The sequence below is a fragment of the Ictalurus furcatus genome, chromosome 12, assembly GCF_023375685.1.
Source record: "Ictalurus furcatus strain D&B chromosome 12, Billie_1.0, whole genome shotgun sequence".
NCBI lineage: Eukaryota > Metazoa > Chordata > Actinopteri > Siluriformes > Ictaluridae > Ictalurus > Ictalurus furcatus.
The window spans coordinates 18,629,509-18,650,471 of NC_071266.1; the positions used below are offsets into that span (position 1 = coordinate 18,629,509).

Genomic DNA, 20,963 nt, shown 5'->3' on the forward strand with positions numbered 1-20,963 from the left:
AGACAATTTTATGTGGTTACCTTTCATATATTCTGCCTCATTTGGCCATACTGTAATGTCTTCATCTACAGTGGAGTACTAATACAGTATATGCTTGATCTGTTTCTGGTTGATAAGTGTAGAAATGTTCCACTTTGGGGTTCAAGAAGATGGGAGAGAAAAAAAATGACTCCAATTTGAACAAAGTGCAAAACACATGGATGGTGAAATGCCATCATTTCCCTTGCAAATGTTTGTATGCTTGACTTCAAGCATCTCTGGGATGTGTTGGACAAACAAGTCCGATCCATGGAGGCCCCACCTCACAACTTACAGGATTTAACTGATCTGCTGCTAACGTCTTGGCACCAGATACCACATACAACCTTCAGAGGTCTTATGGAGTCCATACCTTGAAGGGTCAGAGTTGTTTTGAAGGCACAAGTGTGACGTACACAATATTAGCCAGGTGGTTTAACGTTATGGCTGATCGATGGGTGTATATGCATATTATGTGGAAGGTTTTGTGAGGATCAGTCAGAATATGCTAGGCATCCACAGGTGAAAAATAGGACGAGAACCACTGAGCTACAGGGCATAATATTCAAATTATTTGATAGAAATAGCTTGAATGTGACAGTAATGTTCATGTATACAGAATTGTAGTACTACACTTGCATGCAGATTTGTATTTTTAAGCACACTAGGTGTACAAACTTTGTGTAGTTCTTGTGTAGTCCCAAATGTGCTCTAAGCTTACTCATTTCCTCATTCAGTGATCAGCATTTACTCTACAGGGGATTTAAACTTTTATGGGTTATGTTAAATCATCTCAGGTCACACTGCCATGTCCTATATGCATGTTCTAATTTTCTTATCTCGCACTCTGTGTGTGTGAGTGTGTGTGTGCGCGCGCGCTTGTAAGTGATCTCACGTTGAGGAGCCCTAGAGTGTACACTGAGAATGGTGCATTACTTTGCGCGGTGAAAGTGTGTCAGTGGGTTACATTGACACCAATGCAAAAGCGCGATGAAGGAGGAGCCGGTGAACTGGGTCACATGGGCCGCAATGAGCACTTTTACTCGAAACACAAGAGTCAGCACAGCGCTACAGAGTCGACCTGTTAGTGCAGCGAATCCCTCATCTGTGGACCATTCATGTTTATTTGAATTTTATTGTTTTTTTTTAAACTGGAAGATAAAACGATCGAGTCGTGCAGCGTTCACGAAGAAGTCTAGCGAGGCGTTTTGAATCATTCAGCATTTGTGTCGAGGAGCTGTTTAATACTCTGGAGCTTCAACAGATGGAACAAATCTGAATAGTCAGACGTTTAATCCTGGGACATCTAGTTTGCTCGTTTATTTGTTTATTCATTTCAGAGACGACAAAAAAAAATGTTCGGCGTTTAAAACCAGGTGACATTTTCATTCCATACAAATAGAAGAGCGACCTGAAAGTTTTCAACACGAAAGAAATCCAGGAGAGAAACAGCTTTGTGCTGTCAGAAGACATGGAATCAACAAAGGCTGGTAAGATAAAAACAAACAAACAAATAAATAAATAAAAAGTATGGAGTGTAATTGTTACTTTATTATTTGGTCACTTCCTGTTCAGTGATCCAGCTACTGTTGCCATTACAGCGAATTCAAAACATGCATTAATGCTTATTAATAGCACAGGAGTAAACACAAAGATAACAGTGATATCTCGCCACTGTTTCGTTGTTTGTGTGTCTACTTTCTCGTTTTCGACCGTAAAAAGCTAACTGGGTTAACCGTGTCAACGCTGGCTCTTGTTACAGCACAAGATATCTGCCTTGGACGGCATTGCAGTTGCTCAATTCACATGGACAGTTCGTCCTAGCCATGTGCAAGTGTGTTTACGCTACCCGTGCGTGCTCTCTGATTGGTCCAAGCGCGCCGTGACGTAGGCATTGCATAATTTTGCACGGCGAGGTGGTGCGGCTCTGAGCTGCGGATACACGTGAGGCGAATACAGTCTGTCTGAGAGGTGGCCTACTTCTGAAGCGTGTTCAACACCACTTTGTCTACTCTCTCTCCCTCTCTCTCTCTCTCCCACACTTAGTTTATGCATTTGGGTCATTTCTAACTTTTTGACGGTGTAAAGTTTTGTTCTTATAACAATGTCTTTCTTTTTTTGGATGTTGAGCATCCAGAAATACTAAATAATGGCTTCAACAATGCAGCCATTGTGTATGTGAAAATGTAGCATTTCATTTTAATATACACAAAAGACTCATTTAGAAACATTTTCAAGTAGCTACGATATTGTCGGATGAACTATTAAATGTTAATGTGCAATAATTATACTAGACTTTGAATTTCTTCTGGGAAAATCTGTTGAATCCTTTACATGAAAGTATGCCTTTTTATCCACATTTCAGACTTTTACCATTGAAGCAAACCTTTCTGATTAGAATGGACTTGATCGACTGTTTCTTGTGGGCTTTTGAGTTGTGATAATTGTGTGTTCAGCTGCACCCTTCTGAAAGGGCAATTATGTAATGGAGATTTCTAACCACAGACCATGGAGGCAGAATTCAGGTTAAACCAGATGAGAAATAAATAACACACACACACATATATAAGTCTAATTGAGTATTTTCTTCCTGAGAAGTGAGTACATGTTGTTGTTTTTTGTTTTTTTTTACTTGCGTATTTTTGTACTGTATGTATGGGGTGTTACAATATACTAGCACGATACAATCATTTAACCAGGGCTTCTTAAATGTTTTGCAACCAGGGACCTGTTTAACTGTAAAATAGATCCCATAGATCTCCTCAGTACAGATGTACAATAATATTTTGGCTACTTGTTAGTGCCAGAACTTTTTAATTCCTGATTTTTCCACAGGGAAAAAAGCAATAAATATAATAACTTTGATAATAGGTTGTAATTTCCACAGCTGTAGCATTAAAAAAAAAAAAATCTGTTTCACAGACCTCATTTTGAGAACCATTGCTTTTTACATAACTTAACAGCAAGCGTTATATCTGTCTGATGCATTTATTAGTGTAGACATGTTTCTAATAAACTTACAATACAGATTGATGGAAGTTATTATTATATTTGCTTTGCATGTTCAGTAGAGAGTTCTATGCATGGTTGAGTTGTATTTATTATATTTAGTACTAATCAATTGTTTTTAAGAATTGAATTCCTTTATCCTTAAAGACATTGCACCAGTTGCAAAAAAAGTTCTGTTTTTGGTTTTAAAGTAGAAAATAGTACAGGTGCATCTCCTCAAAAAATTAGAATATCATGGAAAAATTCATTTTTGTCTGTAGTTTAATTAAAAAAGTGGAACTTTCAGATATTCTAGATTCATTGCACATAAAGTGAAATATTTTAAGCCTTTTTTGTTTTATTCTTTGATGATTACGGCTTACAGCTCATGCAAATAAAAAATCCATTATCTCAAAATATTAGAATAAAGAATTTATAATACAGAAATATCAACCTTCTGAAAAGTATGTTAATTTCGGGGCTTTAATCCTTTTGCACGAATTTCTGCATCAGTGCGGCGTGGCATGGAGGCAATCAGCCTGTGGCACTGCTGAGGTGTTTGTTATGGAAGCCCAGGTTACTTTGATAGTGGCCTTCAGCTCGTCTGAATTGTTGGGTCTGGTGTCTCTCATGGATTCTCTATGGGGTTCAGGTCAGGCGAGTTGTCTGGCCAATCAAGCACAGTAATACCATGCTCAGCAAACCAGTTACTAGTAGTTTTGGCACTGTGGGCAGGTGCCAAGTCCTGCTGGAAAAGGAAATCGGCATCTCCATAAAGCTTGTCAGCAGATGGAAGCATGAAGTTCTCTAAAATCTCTTGGTAGATGCTGCATTAACTCTCGACTTGAGAAAACACAGTGGACCAACACCAGCAGATGACATGGCACCTCAAATCATCACTGACTGTGGAAACTTCACACTGGACTTCAAGCACCTTGCATTCTGTGCCTCTCCTCTCTTCCTCCAGACTCTGGGACCTTGATTTCCAAATGAAATGAAAAATTAACTTTCATCTTCCCCATGATTGTGGTTGTGTGTACTGAACTAGAGATTAAAGGCTCAGAAACCTTTGCAGGTGTTTTGACTTAATTATCTGATTAGAGCTCTTCTCAGGTTGAAATTTCTGTATTATTTATTATTTAAATTATTTATTTGAATATTTTGAGATATTGGATTTTTGATTTGCATGAGCTGTAAGCTGTAATAATCAAATATTAAAACAAAGAAAGGCTTGAAATATTTCATTTTATGTGTAATGAAACTAAAATATATGAAAGTATCAATATTTTAATTAAATTGGGGTAAGGAAAAAAAACTTTTCCATGATCTTAAAATTTTTTGAGATGCACCTGTACATAATAGCTATCATATTTCTTCTTTGTTGTTTTCCCACCATTTCAGATTCATTTTAGGGCTAAAATAAAAGAACGATCTTAAAAGACCCAGATTACTTGGTAACAAGAAGGGTAGGTTAGACAGTGCCTGATGTACGGCTAATATGTGTCACTGTGTGCTTTTTAAAAATAGCTAGAGGTTGACAGTAAAGGAGGATAACAAGGTGGCTGAAATAAATCAGCAGGATTTTCAAGGTGCTGCAGTTTTAATTCGTTGATCCCATTTATTACATCTTTTATAAAACCAGAATAAGGTTCCAGAGTGCACATCTCATTTTAACCAGAGACTAGATTGTAGTATAGCTTACTTGTTATTTCCAGGTCGACTTTGTTCACGCTGAGATGTCCTGCAATGCAAATTTTTCATATTTGGGTTCACGAGTATTTGATTTCAAGACTGTGCGATTAAAAAAAACAAAACAACAACAATTAGTCATGAGTCAATATTACATTTTTAAAATAGGGTTTGGGGAAAAAAAAGCATTTATTTCCTATTTTACTGTGTGCCAAGAAAAACAAAAATAAAATAAAATAAACCGTTACTTTGTTTTTCCTTTTTCATTTGAAAATGAAAACCGAATGATCGCCACACACACAGCCCCAGTTGTCTATTCAAAGTTTAATTCAGAAGCACAACTGAGCACACTTCAGTTTCGAAAGATCTCCCTTCACCCCTCACCAATGTGATTCTCCATCAGGGGGTGTTATAGCCTACATCAGCTCATCGAGTTCGGCCTCCAGCCCCGAGTCGTGCCACAGCGACAGCTCCAACAGCAGCTACCACTTTTCATCCTCTTCACCTAGTGCGTCCTTTTCCAGCCGCCACAATGGACAGCAGGTCGACGCGGCCAACTTCTCCCAGCCTCAGAGTCACAGCACGACCAAGACACGCTCGCCATCTACCGCCAAATCTGGGATCACCAGTGAGTACCCCTACTAAATGTTCATTTTTAAAAAGCTGTTTTTTATTAACATGTAATAAATTACCTCTCGTTTCTTTTCTCAGTCATTGCCTTCTGAGTGTAAGTAAGTATAATACGATAGAATAAGTATTACTGAGACAATGAGACTTAAATCCATACATTTGCACCCAGAGTAGGGTCCACTTCCAAGAACTATACATCAGGTTTTGGTTATTAAGAGATGACCACAATTAACACTCTCAGGATAGCTTGTGTTAGCAGTTGAATGTATTAATTCATTGTGAAAATCAGCACTTCATGCATTATTGCAGCTGGGTGCTCTATGACTCATAATTCGATGCTCTTGCAGAGATCAGTGGCCTGGTGTTGTTGTGTAAAGTGTGCGGAGACGTGGCTTCAGGATTTCATTACGGTGTTCATGCCTGCGAAGGCTGCAAGGTGAGATGCGATATTTCCGACCACAGGTCCTAAGGTTGACATTTGGTTACATTTATTTGTGTGCAAATTATATGATGAATCAATTCTCAAATGATATATTGCCTATGAAAATCCTTTCTTGTATACAGTTAGGTCCATATATATTTGGACACGGACACAAGTTTTGTTATTTTGGCTGTTTACCAAAACATATTCAAGTTGCAGTTAAATAATGAAAATGGGATTAAAGTGCAGTCTCTCATCTTTAATTTAAATGTATTCACATCCACATTGGAGGAAGGGTGTCGGAATTACAGCTCTTTAATATGTAGCCCCCTCTTTTTCAAGGGACCAAAAGTAATTGGACATTTGATTCAAAAGCTGTTTCATGGACAGGTGTGGACTATTCCTTCCTTATTTCTTCATCAATTAAGCAGGTAAAAGGCCTGGAGTTTATTCCAGGTATGACATTTGCGTTTGGAAAAAAAAAAAGCCAGCCCAGTTCTGGAAAAGCATCCTTTGGACAGATGAAACTAAGATCAACCTGTACCAGAATGTTGGGAAGAATAAAGTATGGAGAAGGCTTGGAATGGCTCATGATCCGAAGCATACCACCTCATCATCAGTGTGATGGCATGGGCATGCGTGGCTTCCAATGGCACTGGGAATTAGTGTTTATTGATGATGTGACAGAAGATAGAAGCAGCCGGATAAATTCTGAAGTTTATAGGAATGTATTGTCTGCTCAGAATCAGCCAAATTCAGTGAAGCTAATTGGACGGCGCTTCACTTTACAGATGGACAATGACCCAAAACATGACCTAAAAACCCAGGAGTTTTTTAAAGCGAAGAAGTGGAATATTCTGCTATGGCCAAGTCAGTGATCTCAATCCGATCGTGCATGCATTTCACTTGCTGAAGACAAAACTTAAGGCAGAAAGACCCACGAACATACAACAACTGAAGACGGCTGCAGTAAAGGTCTGGCATAGCATCACAAAGGAGGAAACCCAGCGTTTGGTGATGTCCATGGGTTCCAGACTTCAAGCAGTCATTGCCTGCAAAGGATTCTCAACAAAGTATTAAAACTGAACATTTTATTTATGATTGTTAATCTGTCCAATTATATTTGGGCCCCAGAAATAAGGGAACTGTGTATAAAAATGGTTGCAATTCCTTAACGTTTCGTATGATCTTTTTGTTCAACCCTTGAATTAAAGCTGAAAGTCTGCAGTTCAATTGCATCTCAGTTGTTTCATTTCAGATCCATTGTAGTGGTGTACAGAGCCAAGATTATGACAATAGTGTCACTGTCCAAATATTTGTGGATCTATCTATCTATATAAAAGAAAGGAAAGAATCTTTATATAACGTTTAATAATTTCATATTTTCTGCATCTACATCATTTTCCATATCAGGAAGCAGCACATGATGACGTTATAACAGTAGACCATCCATCGCTGAGTGTTTGATAATTCTTGCACAGTTTTAATATTTGAAACTGGCTGACACCTGAATGTCCTATACAGCCTACTTTCTCCAGCTCTGTGTTTTCCAATCTCTTCATCTCCCTGTCATTCCTCTCCCTCCTTTTATCCTGTCTAGAACAGCACATGGACTCAACAGAAAAACTGCCAAATAATCAACAAAATTCCGTCCCTCAGTTTAAAACCAGACAATTCTTTCTTAATTGCTTAAACACATTTTTCTAAACTACCAGAACACACAGACATTTGACGACTCTTTCTTTATGCTTGTAAAATGGATCAACCATAAAGGAAAAATGTTCATACTGCACTGATCAGTTGTGAACACCACTGTGACAATGTTGCAAAAGAATAGACTGAATATAAATGTCATGAATTATTTGTTGATGCATTTATTTACCTTGTACTTTTAGTGTTTACAAGAGGGGAAAAAAAGCAAAAAAAAAACTGTAAGTGACTGAAATATACACTACACTGGTGTGAGTGTGAATGAATGAATGTTGTATAACAATAAGCTCAAGCATTCAGAACAACAGGCGAAATAAAATTCGGTTTAAAATTGGTCAGCTTATAAATCAATAAAGTTATTCCCAGCCCAAGAAGAAATTTGTCGAAATCACATGAAGTGTTCCCTGTAGCCGAACAATCCAGAAAAAAAAATTAGGCTCAAACCAAGGATTAATGACATTGTGGACCTTTGTGGACCGGTGTAGCCTGAATTGCATTTCATGATTTTTATTTTTTTTTTGCTTCCTTGAACAACGTCTTCCTCGTACTCTTTCCGTCCTCTCCCTTTTCATTACCGTTTAACAGTCTCTCGTATTCCTTTATGTCTGTCTCCTGTAACTTTGTTCATTGAACAGCACTTTGCAATCCAGGCTTCTTTAGACGTTACATGGACCAATTCATATGATACGCTATTGTGTGGCTTTTACATATGCATAACCGCCATCTTCTTAAACACTTCATTCTATCAGTGGCTTTTGGCACTTCATTCTCTTTTTGACTCATACGGTGTGACGTGCTATTTAATGGTGTGATACCAGATTTAAGCAGTTTCTATCAATCCATCCTAAAATTTGTGTGGAGGGTGCTCAATAAACCATTTTTATAATACAACAATCATTGATATTTCGTGGTATTTGGTTGACGTATATGGAGGGAGTCTCCAGTGTCAGCAAGATGGGAAAGTTTAAGGATTGGGGGCTTTGTGCTTTGTGGTTTCTCTGTGACTGTGTGGAGCCCATGTCTTAATAACTTCAAGTGAAAGTGTGGGAACAAATTATTATTATTATTTTTTATAGCTGTTCTGATGTAAGTGGACAGGTTAATAGCAGGAACTAACTTGTTTAATGCACCTATAAATGAATAAAAGCTACAACCTTTTTATTCTTTAATAAATAAACTTTTTAATTGTCTGCAAATTGCTGTGGTGTGACAGAAAAACAAAACACTCCAGGACTCGCTGTTGTTGGAAAACCGTCAACTTTGGGGTGATAACAGCAAAGCATCACATCACCCCGCTGTTGATTATTTATTTTTTTTGTTGTTGATTAAGAGCACGCCCTATCAGGTTTTATTCCTTACATATCACATTGCTGGAAGTGTATGTGATGATTTTTTTTCCCCTTACTTACTAAACAAATTATTCTCATACCTGTGACTATTAAAGAATTTACACCTGAGACTTGGAAAGAAGCGTTTGGCATCACCCAGCCATTTTTGGTCAGTCATAGAATAAACAACAATGCTTCTTAGAATTGTGAAACGCATATTTTAACTAAATAAATAAAAAAAAAAAGAAAATGCTGTTTTGCTTTGTAAAGTTAAAAGGGCACTATGAATTTGTACAAACAATTTTGTACATCCTAATAACTTTTCAAGCTAATAAACTCACTAGGTCAAGTAAAAGCTGTTGATGCATTCCTGCTTTTAAAGCGAACATCTTCCACTTTTATAAACTCATTGCATAAAAAGGTTAGAGGTTGAGTGGATTTTACAGATACTGGTAACTTAAGTTAATTAATTAATCAACAGATAGTTTTTAAAATTGATACTGAATGAAAACAACACTCAAAGTAAAATATTGCTGAACTTTTTTACAAAAATAAACCATACTGGTGGTACCATAAATTTACTGTACTTTTTTAAATGAAATTAATATATATGAACTATTAATAAATATTAAAGTAAATAAAAGATATACATCCAAACTGAACCAAAATGCAACATTCCAAATAACAAATAAAAATAGAGGCATCCAAAATGAATTTAAAAAACCACATCAAATAACACAACAAAATTGGTCAGTGATGGTTTTTATTTCGCCTCTAGAGGCCGCTCTTGTACTGTATAATGACAGCAGACCCTTCTCAACTGCTCCCACAACCGGGAAAAACTATCAGTGTGGATTTTTGCCTATAACTGATAGTTCCAGGAAATATCGCTGATATTTGCGGATTATCGGCACCGATTAATCCGCAAAACCGATCAATCGGTCGGCCTCTAATAGCAAGTACTTTGAATATTTACTTGCAGTAAGAGCATTGTCTTATTTGACAGTAAAAATAGTTTACTAGACTTCTCTAAACTGTCAAACTGAAGCCTGTCCACAACTCAAAAGATCAACCTGCTTCTCACAGCATTCCTAACCCCAGCAGATGCAGGTTTCTGTCAAAATAGTTTCTGACTTCTTATTATGCCAAAAGTCTGCTGTTTTTGCTCTACACCGGTTTCTCTCGCTGTCTTGATGGCCCTGCATTCATTACTGCCTTTGTGGTTACAGTCACCCTGAAGACCTCCTTATATGTCAATGGCTGATTTTGCTCATTTCCTCTCTTTTCTGCCTTGCTTTTAACCAGGGTTTCTTCCGGAGGAGTATCCAACAGAACATCCAGTATAAGAAGTGCCTTAAGAACGAGAACTGTCCCATCATGCGCATCAACAGGAATCGATGCCAGCAGTGTCGCTTTAAGAAGTGTCTGCTAGTCGGCATGTCTAGAGATGGTGAGCGCACTCGGTTTATGGTATAAATGATACTTTTATAGGAGCAGTTGGACCAGGTCCAGTTCTACCCTCCTGGACTTTTTTTAGCCTCTTTTCCACTGTAGGGCTACAGGTGTTGCATTTCACTTCTCCATGCTGATGGAGATGCTTTTCATATTTCCCTGCGTTTGTGTAAACCAGGCCTAAATTGTCGCACTATATGCAGGTGACTGTGCATACTATAACTTTATAGTAGCAGTGTGAGCGCCAGATAATAATAACCTTTTATTAGTTAATGCCACTTGATATTATAATTGAACACTTCATGTTTACAGATCACATTTTCATCTAATTGCTGTTTAGTCATATAATAATAATAATAATAATAATAATAATAATAATGATTATTATTATTATTATTATTATTATTATAGTTGTTTACCTGACTGCCGTTAAGCTAAAAATAGCCTGTTGTACTTTAGTCAGATTTTTCTTGTAAGGTGATTATCACAAATCATCATTATATAAGCATCCTCTTAAGGCAGTACCTATCTAAATGGCTTAATGACTGGAGTGTACTGATCCATGGTAAATACGAAAATGGTTATTTAAGAACGCTGTGTATGGCCCTTGAAGTTTACCATTGCTCCAAATGTTAACTGAAGCAGTTGTCTACATTTTTAAGCTGCACTGAAGGAGAAAGTATTAATGTCATGTCATCTGCATGGTTTTGGCATGCTGAGTAGCTAACCATGCCAAAAAATAGACTTGTTGATCATGTTTTAAAAGCATTTGGGCTTAACTTTGCTCGTGTAGGAATTCCAGCGGTGTGGTTTTTCTTTTCTTGGTCACAGCCGTTCTGCCTTACAGAGTAAAAGAGGCCTGTGTGTTCAGTTGATGTAGTTGATTGTGGTGTAAGGTGTGATCGTGGAAATGTAGGAGTGGAAGGAACTCCGAGAACCTGCAAGTTTTCACGGAATGTTTTGTATCTGTAATGTCCGATAAGTAAAGGCAGGGTGCAAGCGTGTAATTAGAGTGGTGTTTATTAGAGATTAGGCAGATAAACATCATACCGTGCATATCCATACTCAAAACTGAGAAAACCTAAAAAAATAAAATGAATAATAATAAAAAAAAGTCAAGGCCAGGAAGTGCTACACATGGAAATTGAAGGCAAGGCTTGGATTTAAGGAGTCTGATGAGACTCAGACACAACTAGAAAAGGACACAAGAGGGTTTAAATAGATAAAGTAATCAAGAGCTGAATAAGGAGCAGGTGGGCACAATCAAATCAGGGAATATACCCCAAATCACAGGATGGGTGCAAAGACGTTTCAAAATCAAAGCAAAATGCACATGTTGAGACACAAGCACATGATTTGTAGCGCTTTGAACCACACCACATGCTGAGATGGGGGATTCATGACAGTATCTCCCATGCTGAAGGACAAGGGTTAAGGAGAAACAGTGAAGAGATCTGATAGTCTGAAACTATCAGGAGACCCAAGTGAGATTTGGGAATATATTCTCTACCTTGTCTAGCTAAACTCACCTCTGGGAACATATTAAATCTGGCTGTGAAATTGGTAGTTAAGATCGATCTGCGCACCAATAGGTTATGAGTTTGATTGTGAACCCAGTTGTGATGTCAGTGGCACCCTGTTTTTATCCCTGATATATAGATTTTTTTTAAAAAAAACTTATAATTCCAGCTCCAGCATATTTGTGTGGCAGCCTGGAAAACCCACCAGATGTAACTGTGATTGAATTCCTGCAAAAAAAAGTTCCTGTTTTCTGCATATAACATACTTTTGACACCTCTTCTTTAAGAAATTGTTAATGACGGGGTGTAACCAAAGGACGTAAAGGTGAATCATATGAACAGAATGTTTTGAGTTCATTTTTAAATCTCGCTTAGGCTGTTTTCCTCGTGTCAATCACGATCTAACACAAACGGCGGTAAAAACAGTCAGATGTCTGAAAGTTTGCTAGTGAAGTGTGATTTTTCTCACACGGTGAACGTCACAAATGTAACAAACGGACGTAAGCCTAATCGATTCTGTTAGTAATGGCGTACCGGCTGTCTGATTTTATGTAAATTAGGCCTTAGCTCAAGCAAGCTCAAAACAAAGAAAAAAAAAACATGACCATACAAACATACTAAAATGTAAATTGATTAAATACACCACAGAAAAGGGGATTTTATTTAATAGAAATGTATTAATTAATTTAGAAATCCAATATATTCTAATATATGTCAGTTTCCAAGCTTAGTATTTTCAGAACTGTATACAGAGGAAAATGTCAGAATTTGCCTGTGTGAAGAGTTTTCCCAGGACGCTACGTACATAGGAAGCTTGCTAAGAGAGACCCGTTTCAAACATGTCATACTTTTCAAACGGTTGCAGTATTGTTCTAGCATGATCGTATACTCAGGATGATGGTGTGTAGTACAGTAAACTACAACGTACCTTTTTATGTGCTCCCCAGCCGTGCGTTTCGGACGAATCCCGAAGCGAGAGAAACAGCGCATGCTGCTAGAGATGCAGAGCGCCATGAACAACATGATGAACAACAGCCAGCTGCATGGCAGCAGTCCTCAAGGTTCCAGCAGCCAGACTCGGCCTTGTCCAGCAAAGCTCCCATCTGGGGCTGCACCCCATGCTCCTCCTACTTTCTCCCCTGCGTCTTCCCCTCAAAGCAGCCAATCTGAGTTGAGCAACGATCCTGAGCCTTCGCTCCCAATGGACACAAGCCCAAGCTCTGACTCCTCCAGTGCTACAGACAGTGGAGAAGAAGAGGTCGTTGGTACGGGGACGAGGCCAGGTCACGAAGCTGAACGCGTCATGGAGGACACACAAGAGGTCTGGAATCATCATAACAACATCACTACAGTAACGCTCCAGCAACCACATTTACACTGCACTCCTCAGGATCCTCGTGAATCACCACAGGGAGATCATTCTCTCAGCCGGTGCCCTGTCAGAGTGAGCAACAGTGCCTCCAGCGGTCATTGCCATGTCCAGCTGCTCGCCAATGCTGACCCGAGTCACCCATGTTCTGCCTCTGTTATCGGCCAGACGCTCCGGGCACACAACTCCAACGGAACCCGAGCCAATGGGAGTTATGCTGGTCCAGCATGGAGTGGAGGCAACAGGATGCATCTAGTGAGTACATCTGACTTCGTAAAGCAAATGTAGGAACGGTAGTTAATTTTTCAAAAATATACTGTACAGTTATTAGGATAAGATTTACGTTACTCAGCTAGTTAGTAAACTAACTTGCATTTGACACTTGCTTCCTGTACCAGGTGTGTCCCATGAACACTTCTCCTTATGTGGACCCACATAAATCAGGCCACGCTATCTGGGAGGAGTTCTCCATGAGCTTCACTCCGGCTGTAAGGGAGGTGGTGGAGTTTGCCAAACGCATCCCCGGATTCAGGGAGCTGTCGCAGCACGACCAGATTAGTCTTCTCAAAGCGGGTACTTTTGAGGTATGTTTAATGAACTTAATTCTTTATTTAACTAGTTTTCATTTACTACCTAATATATGCTCTGAGATAAATAGGAGCAAAAGAAGGCCAACAAAGACATATATTTTGTAATAAACCTGTATTGTGTTTGCAATTGTTTGATAGCCATGATAGTATTTTTGTGAATTTCTTAAATAAAAGATCAAAAGTTTAAACAATAAAGACAATTTTTCACAGCCTTCTTTACTCATATTTGCCAAGGGTACCAATATTAGTGGAGGGCACTGTGTGTGCGTGTGAGTTATATTATGCATAAAAATGTGATGTTTGTATTCCCGGGGCAGGTGCTGGTGGTACGTTTTGCATCATTGTTTGACGTGAAGGAACGCACTGTGACTTTCCTGAGTGGGAAGAAGTACAGTGTGGAGACGCTGTGCTCTATGGGTGCTGGTGACCTGCTTAACTCTATGCTGGATTTCAGCGAGAAGCTGCGTGCTCTGAACCTCAGTGAGGAGGAGATGAGCCTCTTCACTGCTGTTGTACTCGTCTCTGCAGGTACTATTTACATCCTCTTTTGTCATTTCCTCTCGCAGTCTGGTCAACAGATAATACACGCCTGCATCTATACACACACACACACACGTCATTCAGCCTATTAGGAAAATGGCATTTTTACAGCAGCACCGTATAAAGATCCGTTACAGTCCGAGTAGTGATCAACAAATCAAAACTTAAGTAGAAAATAAGTATAAAACTAGTAAACTAATAGTAATAAATACTACACCCTGCCCACCCCTCTACAAATGAATGTTTTTGTACAGCTGCTTTTTCACACTGAACTGAACACAACGTAAACTGTAAATATCACATGATTTTCTTACTTACTTCCCATTCCAAAAATATCTATGAAAGCACAATGGGAATTATTCATTTTGTTTACACAGCATACTCTATGTTTAAATAATTATATTGCATAAGGGTAATATTTTACATAACATTAAAATACATAACAGTTACATAAGTTTCCCTTAACTCACATTATTTAACACATTAGCAAACCGTACACTTCTGTATTAATATGTCATAAATAATGTTAACAAATGTCCTTTTTTAAAAGAGCAAAGCAAATAAGCCATATAATCAACATCCGCATAAACCAGCATTTATCCTGTTTATACATCAAACCTAAGCCACAACTGCCGACATGAAAGAACACCCTAATGAGCATGTTTGCAGTTAGTAACTGGTCAAACTAAGAATTGAGGCTGAAAAGCAAATTACAATATTTATACCTGGAGACCAGAGTTGAGTATATTATCATCATTTACAGTATTTACAGTGCAGGTGTGTTTTTGTTAACATTCAAACAAATGTCAGCGAATAAATGTGCAACTTTTGTTAAGCCTTGCTTATGGTTTCTTAATGAAAAATCCACGGTTTATTAATATAAATTAATTCAGTAAATATTGTTCGTTTACGAAATGTAAAGCTCTAACATGACACGTGACGCTGTAAGATGGTGTCAGTGTTTTTAAGACAAGGTACAGTTTCTCTACACAGCTAGATCAACAATAAACAAACAAACAACAAACAAAAAAACCCCTAGTAACCTCATACCTAATTGATCTCACTAGTTATCAGGTTTGGTAGGTGTTTTTAAGCATGGAAATCACCTAACTGTACTGCATTCCAGCCCACCAGGAAATAAATAAATGTCACTTTAAAACAGAAATAAATGCAATACACGGTTAAGACGGTGAATACAACTGGAGAAAATAAAAGCAGCAAAAAAATGAGAGAAAAGGTTATAGTATGTACACTGCAAAAATGATGCAAGTAAGGATAGCTAATATTTCACATTATGAGATTATAATATAACAAAGAGAACATCGTTAATGATATTTTTCTAGATACATTTAATAATTCTGGCTTAAAGCTGTTTTACTCCTTTAGGCAGATACGTTTTCCTCTTTCTAGAAATGAGCACATAAAATAAGCAAAATGAAGTGCTAATAGTATACTTCCATATTTTACAAATATTTAAAATAGGCTTAATAAACTTATGATGTAATAAACAGGAGTATTAGTTGAATTTGGCTGTATTCAAGATGCAGTATTATTACTTGCAAAGAATTAAGAAACTGACCCCAACACGCCGGTGTTTCCTCAGACCGTTCAGGATTGGAGAACGCAAAGTCAGTAGAAGCGCTACAGGAGTCACTGATCCGCGGCTTGCGCAGCCTCATCACGCAGAGCCACCCGAACGAGAGCGCCATCTTTACCAAGCTGCTTCTCAAACTGCCCGAGTTACGCTCGCTCAACAACATGCACTCAGAGCAGCTCCTGGCCTTCAAGGTCCAGCCATGAAAAGCAGTTCTTCTCCTCCTGTAACTGTGCAGTCCTTTTCACCACCAGAACCTCCAGATTCTGTACTTTTTATCAAATCTGACACCCCCCCCCCCAAATTGGAGGCTTGATCTAGAGGTGGAAGGGAGCAACAAATTGAGCTCCGTGTACTGTAAAGGTGTAAGTTGTGACACTTTATCTTGTGGGTAAACAGAATACAGAGGGGCTGTGATTCCTGGGAGAGACTATGTGCGCGTATGCAGTCCTCTTTCAGAGGCACCTTCTCGAATTTCATTTTAGACTTAAACTGTTTAACTGTCTGTGCAATATGTGACCCATGTTTACTGTTCATGGTTTGGTCTTTTGATGGTTCGAGAGATGCTGCTGTCTACATACTGCGATGCTGTGTACGATGATGGATGTAGGTACCATAGGAGAATATTTCTTTCACTTAAGTAGTTGGTGCCTAACATAAACCTATAATATTTTTTTTGAAGTATGGTAATGGCAGGATATTTCCATATAGCCTCTGTTACGCTAAACACAAGTAAAAGAAAGCTAGTACCAGAGATAAGATGAATGTGGAAGAAGCTGCTAAATTAAAGCTTTTTATTATAATAGGTGGTAAAATGGTGCAGCGTCGCTGTTTTTACGTGCCGAAAGTGATAAGAATGTTTAACATATATATGTATTTTTTTTTTCCTAGCTGAGTAAAATGACGCTCATTTTTAGTTTAGCATAATGGTGCAGCTGTGTATATATATTTTGTGAACGATAGGACTATATTTGGTAGAATTGAATAATAAAAACGCTCTGGCAGTGTTTCTACATTACAGGGTTTTAGAAACTTGATAAGTTAGTCGCCTGCATGCACTGTCCAGTGATTTATCGATGGGACCCAATCAAAACATTCTGAAAACCCTTTTAAGTCAAACACTCCCTGATGGTTGACACTATCGGTTTGTATATATACGGGCAGGATTTATCAATGTTAAAAATTAGGGGTTAGGTATGAAAACTAGAGTGAGACGTTAGTCCTGGCTGATGTTTTCTTTCTTATTTGAGTAGTGACTTCCATTCTGGACAGATGGATGACAAATTAAAGGAAAAACTGGTGGCTCTATTATGCTATTGGGACATTTTGGCTGCATGGTTTGGGTCCACTTGTCCATTAGGAAGGAGGTATCATTTCCAATCAGTACAAAGTTTCTGACTGATCACCTTAATCCTATAATGAAACATTTCCCCCACCACCAAAACACCAATTCCTATTGTTCATCCTTCTAGTACAGTTCCAGAGACTTGAACAATTGTAATTCTGGCAGCTTGTAGCGGCCCAGCACCAAAGGCACTTTACAGTAGGTTGTTTTTTCCTTTAATTTGTCACCTGCCTGTATTTCACTTTTGTTATCTTCTTTTTCTTTTTCTTTTTTTTCTGGTCAACAATGTTCAGTGCAAATCTTTTGTAGAGTTATTCTTGGCTCAGTTTTCAGTGCGTCAGTTGTGCAACACACAAGCATATCACAAGACAGACCGAGAGGGAGCTTGGAGCAATCACAGGAGACAAACAAGGTAACTTGAGCACATCTTTACATTTCTGACTTGTGCTTTCACTTCAAGAGGGATGAGACTGTGTAAGCTGAAATATATTTGAATCTGATTTTTGGTTTGACTGAAATATCAAACTTACCTCATAATGATTGTAGTGTTTTTGACACTTGATTGTATTTGCAGTGAAGAGAATATCGGTGGCTGTGACGATGTAGTTTTCAGCCATAGTAGTGTTGATTACATTTAAATGTCCTTGTAGTTTGTGTCCTAAGGTACTGACTGCATTTAAGCTTCCTCTCAGTAGCCATCTTGAACATCTGTCAGCACTGGATTGCCAATAGCTGGTCTGTAATGGTTTTTATTTGTGAAAATGTTGCAAAATACCTAGATTTATATGTGTAAGATATATAAATATATACAAATAATATATATTACATATAAAATAAAAACTATAAATAAAAACTCTTCCTTCTGGTGTGTTCACCTCATTCATAAGTTTTTGCCCACAGCATTTGGGCTGTAGCTGTACAACGATAACCCATTTCTGAAATGCCCATCGTCCCAGCAAGCTTAGCGGGATCACTGCTGTCACTCTCAGCACATGCCAATACTGCACATGGGGCGCTGGCAGAATCTGATTACCAAGCATAATCTAGTCCACAATACGTTGGGCTAGCACTATATACAATGGTGTACGTACGTTAAGTAAGGAATGACATTCCAGACCATGCTGTTGTATGAAAAGAATACACTCCAGGGGTGTGTGATGCGGCATGAGGTGCAAGTGGAGTGCCACTACCCGCCGAACTGGGTTGTTTTCGTATAAAAGCTCAATCTGTTGTTGCTTATACCACAGCGATTTGTAACACAGGTGAAAATGAGGTCTATCAAACAGAATTCTGAGCAAAACTGTTTACAATGTTTATATTTACAGCATCGCAAGTATTGATTGTAAAAGTGCATTTAAAGCTGGGCCACATCAGCTTTTTTGTGAGCCCTTGAAGGGCATAAAATAAAGCTATTCGTTTTCTAATTATTATTATTATCTATTCTACCACTTAAAAACAGCAATCTAGGCTCTGAAACTACAGTAGGCCTATAATATGACATTTATAGGAAAAAGGTTTTTATCATGTTCTGCTATTTGATTTGATTTTAGGGTAAAATTGGTTATAATTTGTGCTCATGCACTGAATGATTTAAAAAAACAAAAATAAATTGGTGCCATCACTGCACCTACTGATGTGTGGCATCCACTCACTCCTCAGCTGAACTGTGCAGGTCGGATCACACGGAGGGATTTTATTTAATATATTTCACCATTCCCCCATCCAGAATAATAATTTGGTTTTTAGATGAGGGTCTGACTTGTATCAGGTGCAGCAGATACACTGTAGGTGTTGATTTTAATAGGTGCAGATGAATGTAAGTATACAGACACAACATGGTTCTTTGTTCGTATTCCTGCTTTCTCACTTGTCAATCATGAAACTGACACAAACGACAGCCAACCAGGCCCCCTCCAAACTCAGGCCCTATTATAATCTGGATCTGGTTTTAGATAATGTGGAATGTCCGCTGTATAGGTCCATGTGTATGAGCTGTTACTATAGAAACAACGTATTCGAACGAGCGCATTAATATTAACCTATTGCTCATGTTATAGCCAGAACTACCTGTGTTGTTATATGAAAATAATGCACACCTTCTGATCAATCAGCATCCATGCTATCCATCCATTTTCTATACTTCTTATCCTACATTGTCGTGGGGAACCCGGAGCACATCTCAGGGAGCATCGGGCAAAGGCGGGGTACACCCTGGATGGGGTGCCAATCCATCGCAATGCGCAATCACATACACATTCACACACTATGGACACTTTGGACATTAATCCATGCTATGGTAAAATAAAAGATAAAAGATTTAAATGGGGCCCTGTGATGGATTGGCACCCTGTCCAGGGTGTACCCTGCCTTGTGCCTGATGCTCCCTGGGATAGGCTCCAGGTTTCCCCATGACCCTGAAAAGGATAAAGTGGTATAGAAGATGGATGGCTGGATGGAGATTTAAATGGGTTAGTCAAGGCAGTTCAGGTTTGCCAGTAACAGTTGTGAAAGTGTAAGTGTTAGGATGATAATAGCAGCAAGTTAATGTAGTTATTACGCAAGGTGTCCTGTTAAATGTCATCACTGGTGAGTCTGAATATGTTTTCTTTAATATGCAGTGCTGACTGTATAATATACTTTACTGGAATTATGCAGCACTGACTGCTGGAATATTTGACGACAGATTATACAGCGTCAAGTGCTGCACTGTTTGTTGAAAACCTAATGCAGCACTGACTGCTGGACTGCTTGCTGAAGGACTAATGAGTCGCTGACTGCTGGACTGTTTCCCCAAAGTCCTAACCCAGGGTCATATGCTGGACCGTTTTCTGAACTACTAACGCAACACCAAATGTTGGACCATTTGCTGAAGTACTAAAGCAGTGGCGATTGCTGCACTGATTGGAGACATACTGTGAGTATTTGGTCATTTATCTGAGGTGGGCATTTTGTTGGTGTTTCCATGTTGTTCTAAGCAAGCAAAGAAGCTGTTAGGTTTGTTGGAAAGTGAGGCATCCATGCTGGTTGGTGAGGCATCTTTCTGTTTGTTATCTGTAAATAAATCCTTGCCATAAGTGTCACGTGTCTGTATTCTTGAAGTGATCATCATTCTGCTGCCTGTAAGTAGTCTTGGCCCTGGCAGCACTGTGTACTCTGGAATAACCTGATTTAAAGGCAGTGTTTGCTTTCAGCAGAATTTTGAATCTAGACCATCACTTAAGAGTCTGGTAAACTGTGCAGCATTTTGATCTAAGAATTGCAGATACTGCAAAATTCAAAAACAAGCACTCAGTATCATGGGTGAAACCTTGAACAATATGTGTAGGGGTTAGGATACCTTATAGCAAAGCTGAGTGGCTCTTATTTCTAATTAAGGGCATCACTCTTTTCATCCCATTGCTTGATTAGCAGTTTTCATTAGACTGAACCAAAAAAGTTTCTGTTTCGATTAAAATGGCTGTACAGCTACGGTTGCAAAAAATAAACCACAGATATTTTCTAAAATTAAAGTAGATAGTTAAAAAAAAAAAAAAAAAAATCTTAAAACCTGAATTTTGTTTTACTACCATTTCTATGCAGCAAAGTCAAATAGATTGCAAGGCAGGAGCACTGATCTTTTGTGGAAGCTGGTGGCAGATGGCAGCCCAGAGCTTTCCGAGAGCACAGTAATCTGAGTCAGACTCTCAGAACAGCAGGATTGCTGGAAGCTGCCCCATTTACAATCCTCTGAGACTAGTTCAGTGAAATCTATAAGATTGACTTTACCCCT

The 20,963-nt window shown here is 38.5% G+C and overlaps 1 protein-coding gene across 1 annotated transcript; it reads left to right on the forward strand.

The window, feature by feature from the left end:
• The first annotated feature begins 1,022 nt into the window (after window positions 1-1,022).
• Window positions 1,023-18,052, forward strand: nr1d2b (nuclear receptor subfamily 1, group D, member 2b). Its single transcript, XM_053637883.1, has 8 exons — window positions 1,023-1,508; window positions 5,099-5,323; window positions 5,673-5,761; window positions 10,090-10,234; window positions 12,704-13,380; window positions 13,524-13,709; window positions 14,033-14,243; window positions 15,859-18,052. The coding sequence occupies exons 1-8, from the start codon at window positions 1,490-1,492 to the stop codon at window positions 16,053-16,055; spliced, it is 1,749 nt and encodes a 582-aa protein (XP_053493858.1). The 5' UTR covers window positions 1,023-1,489; the 3' UTR covers window positions 16,056-18,052.
• Window positions 18,053-20,963: the final 2,911 nt, after the last annotated feature.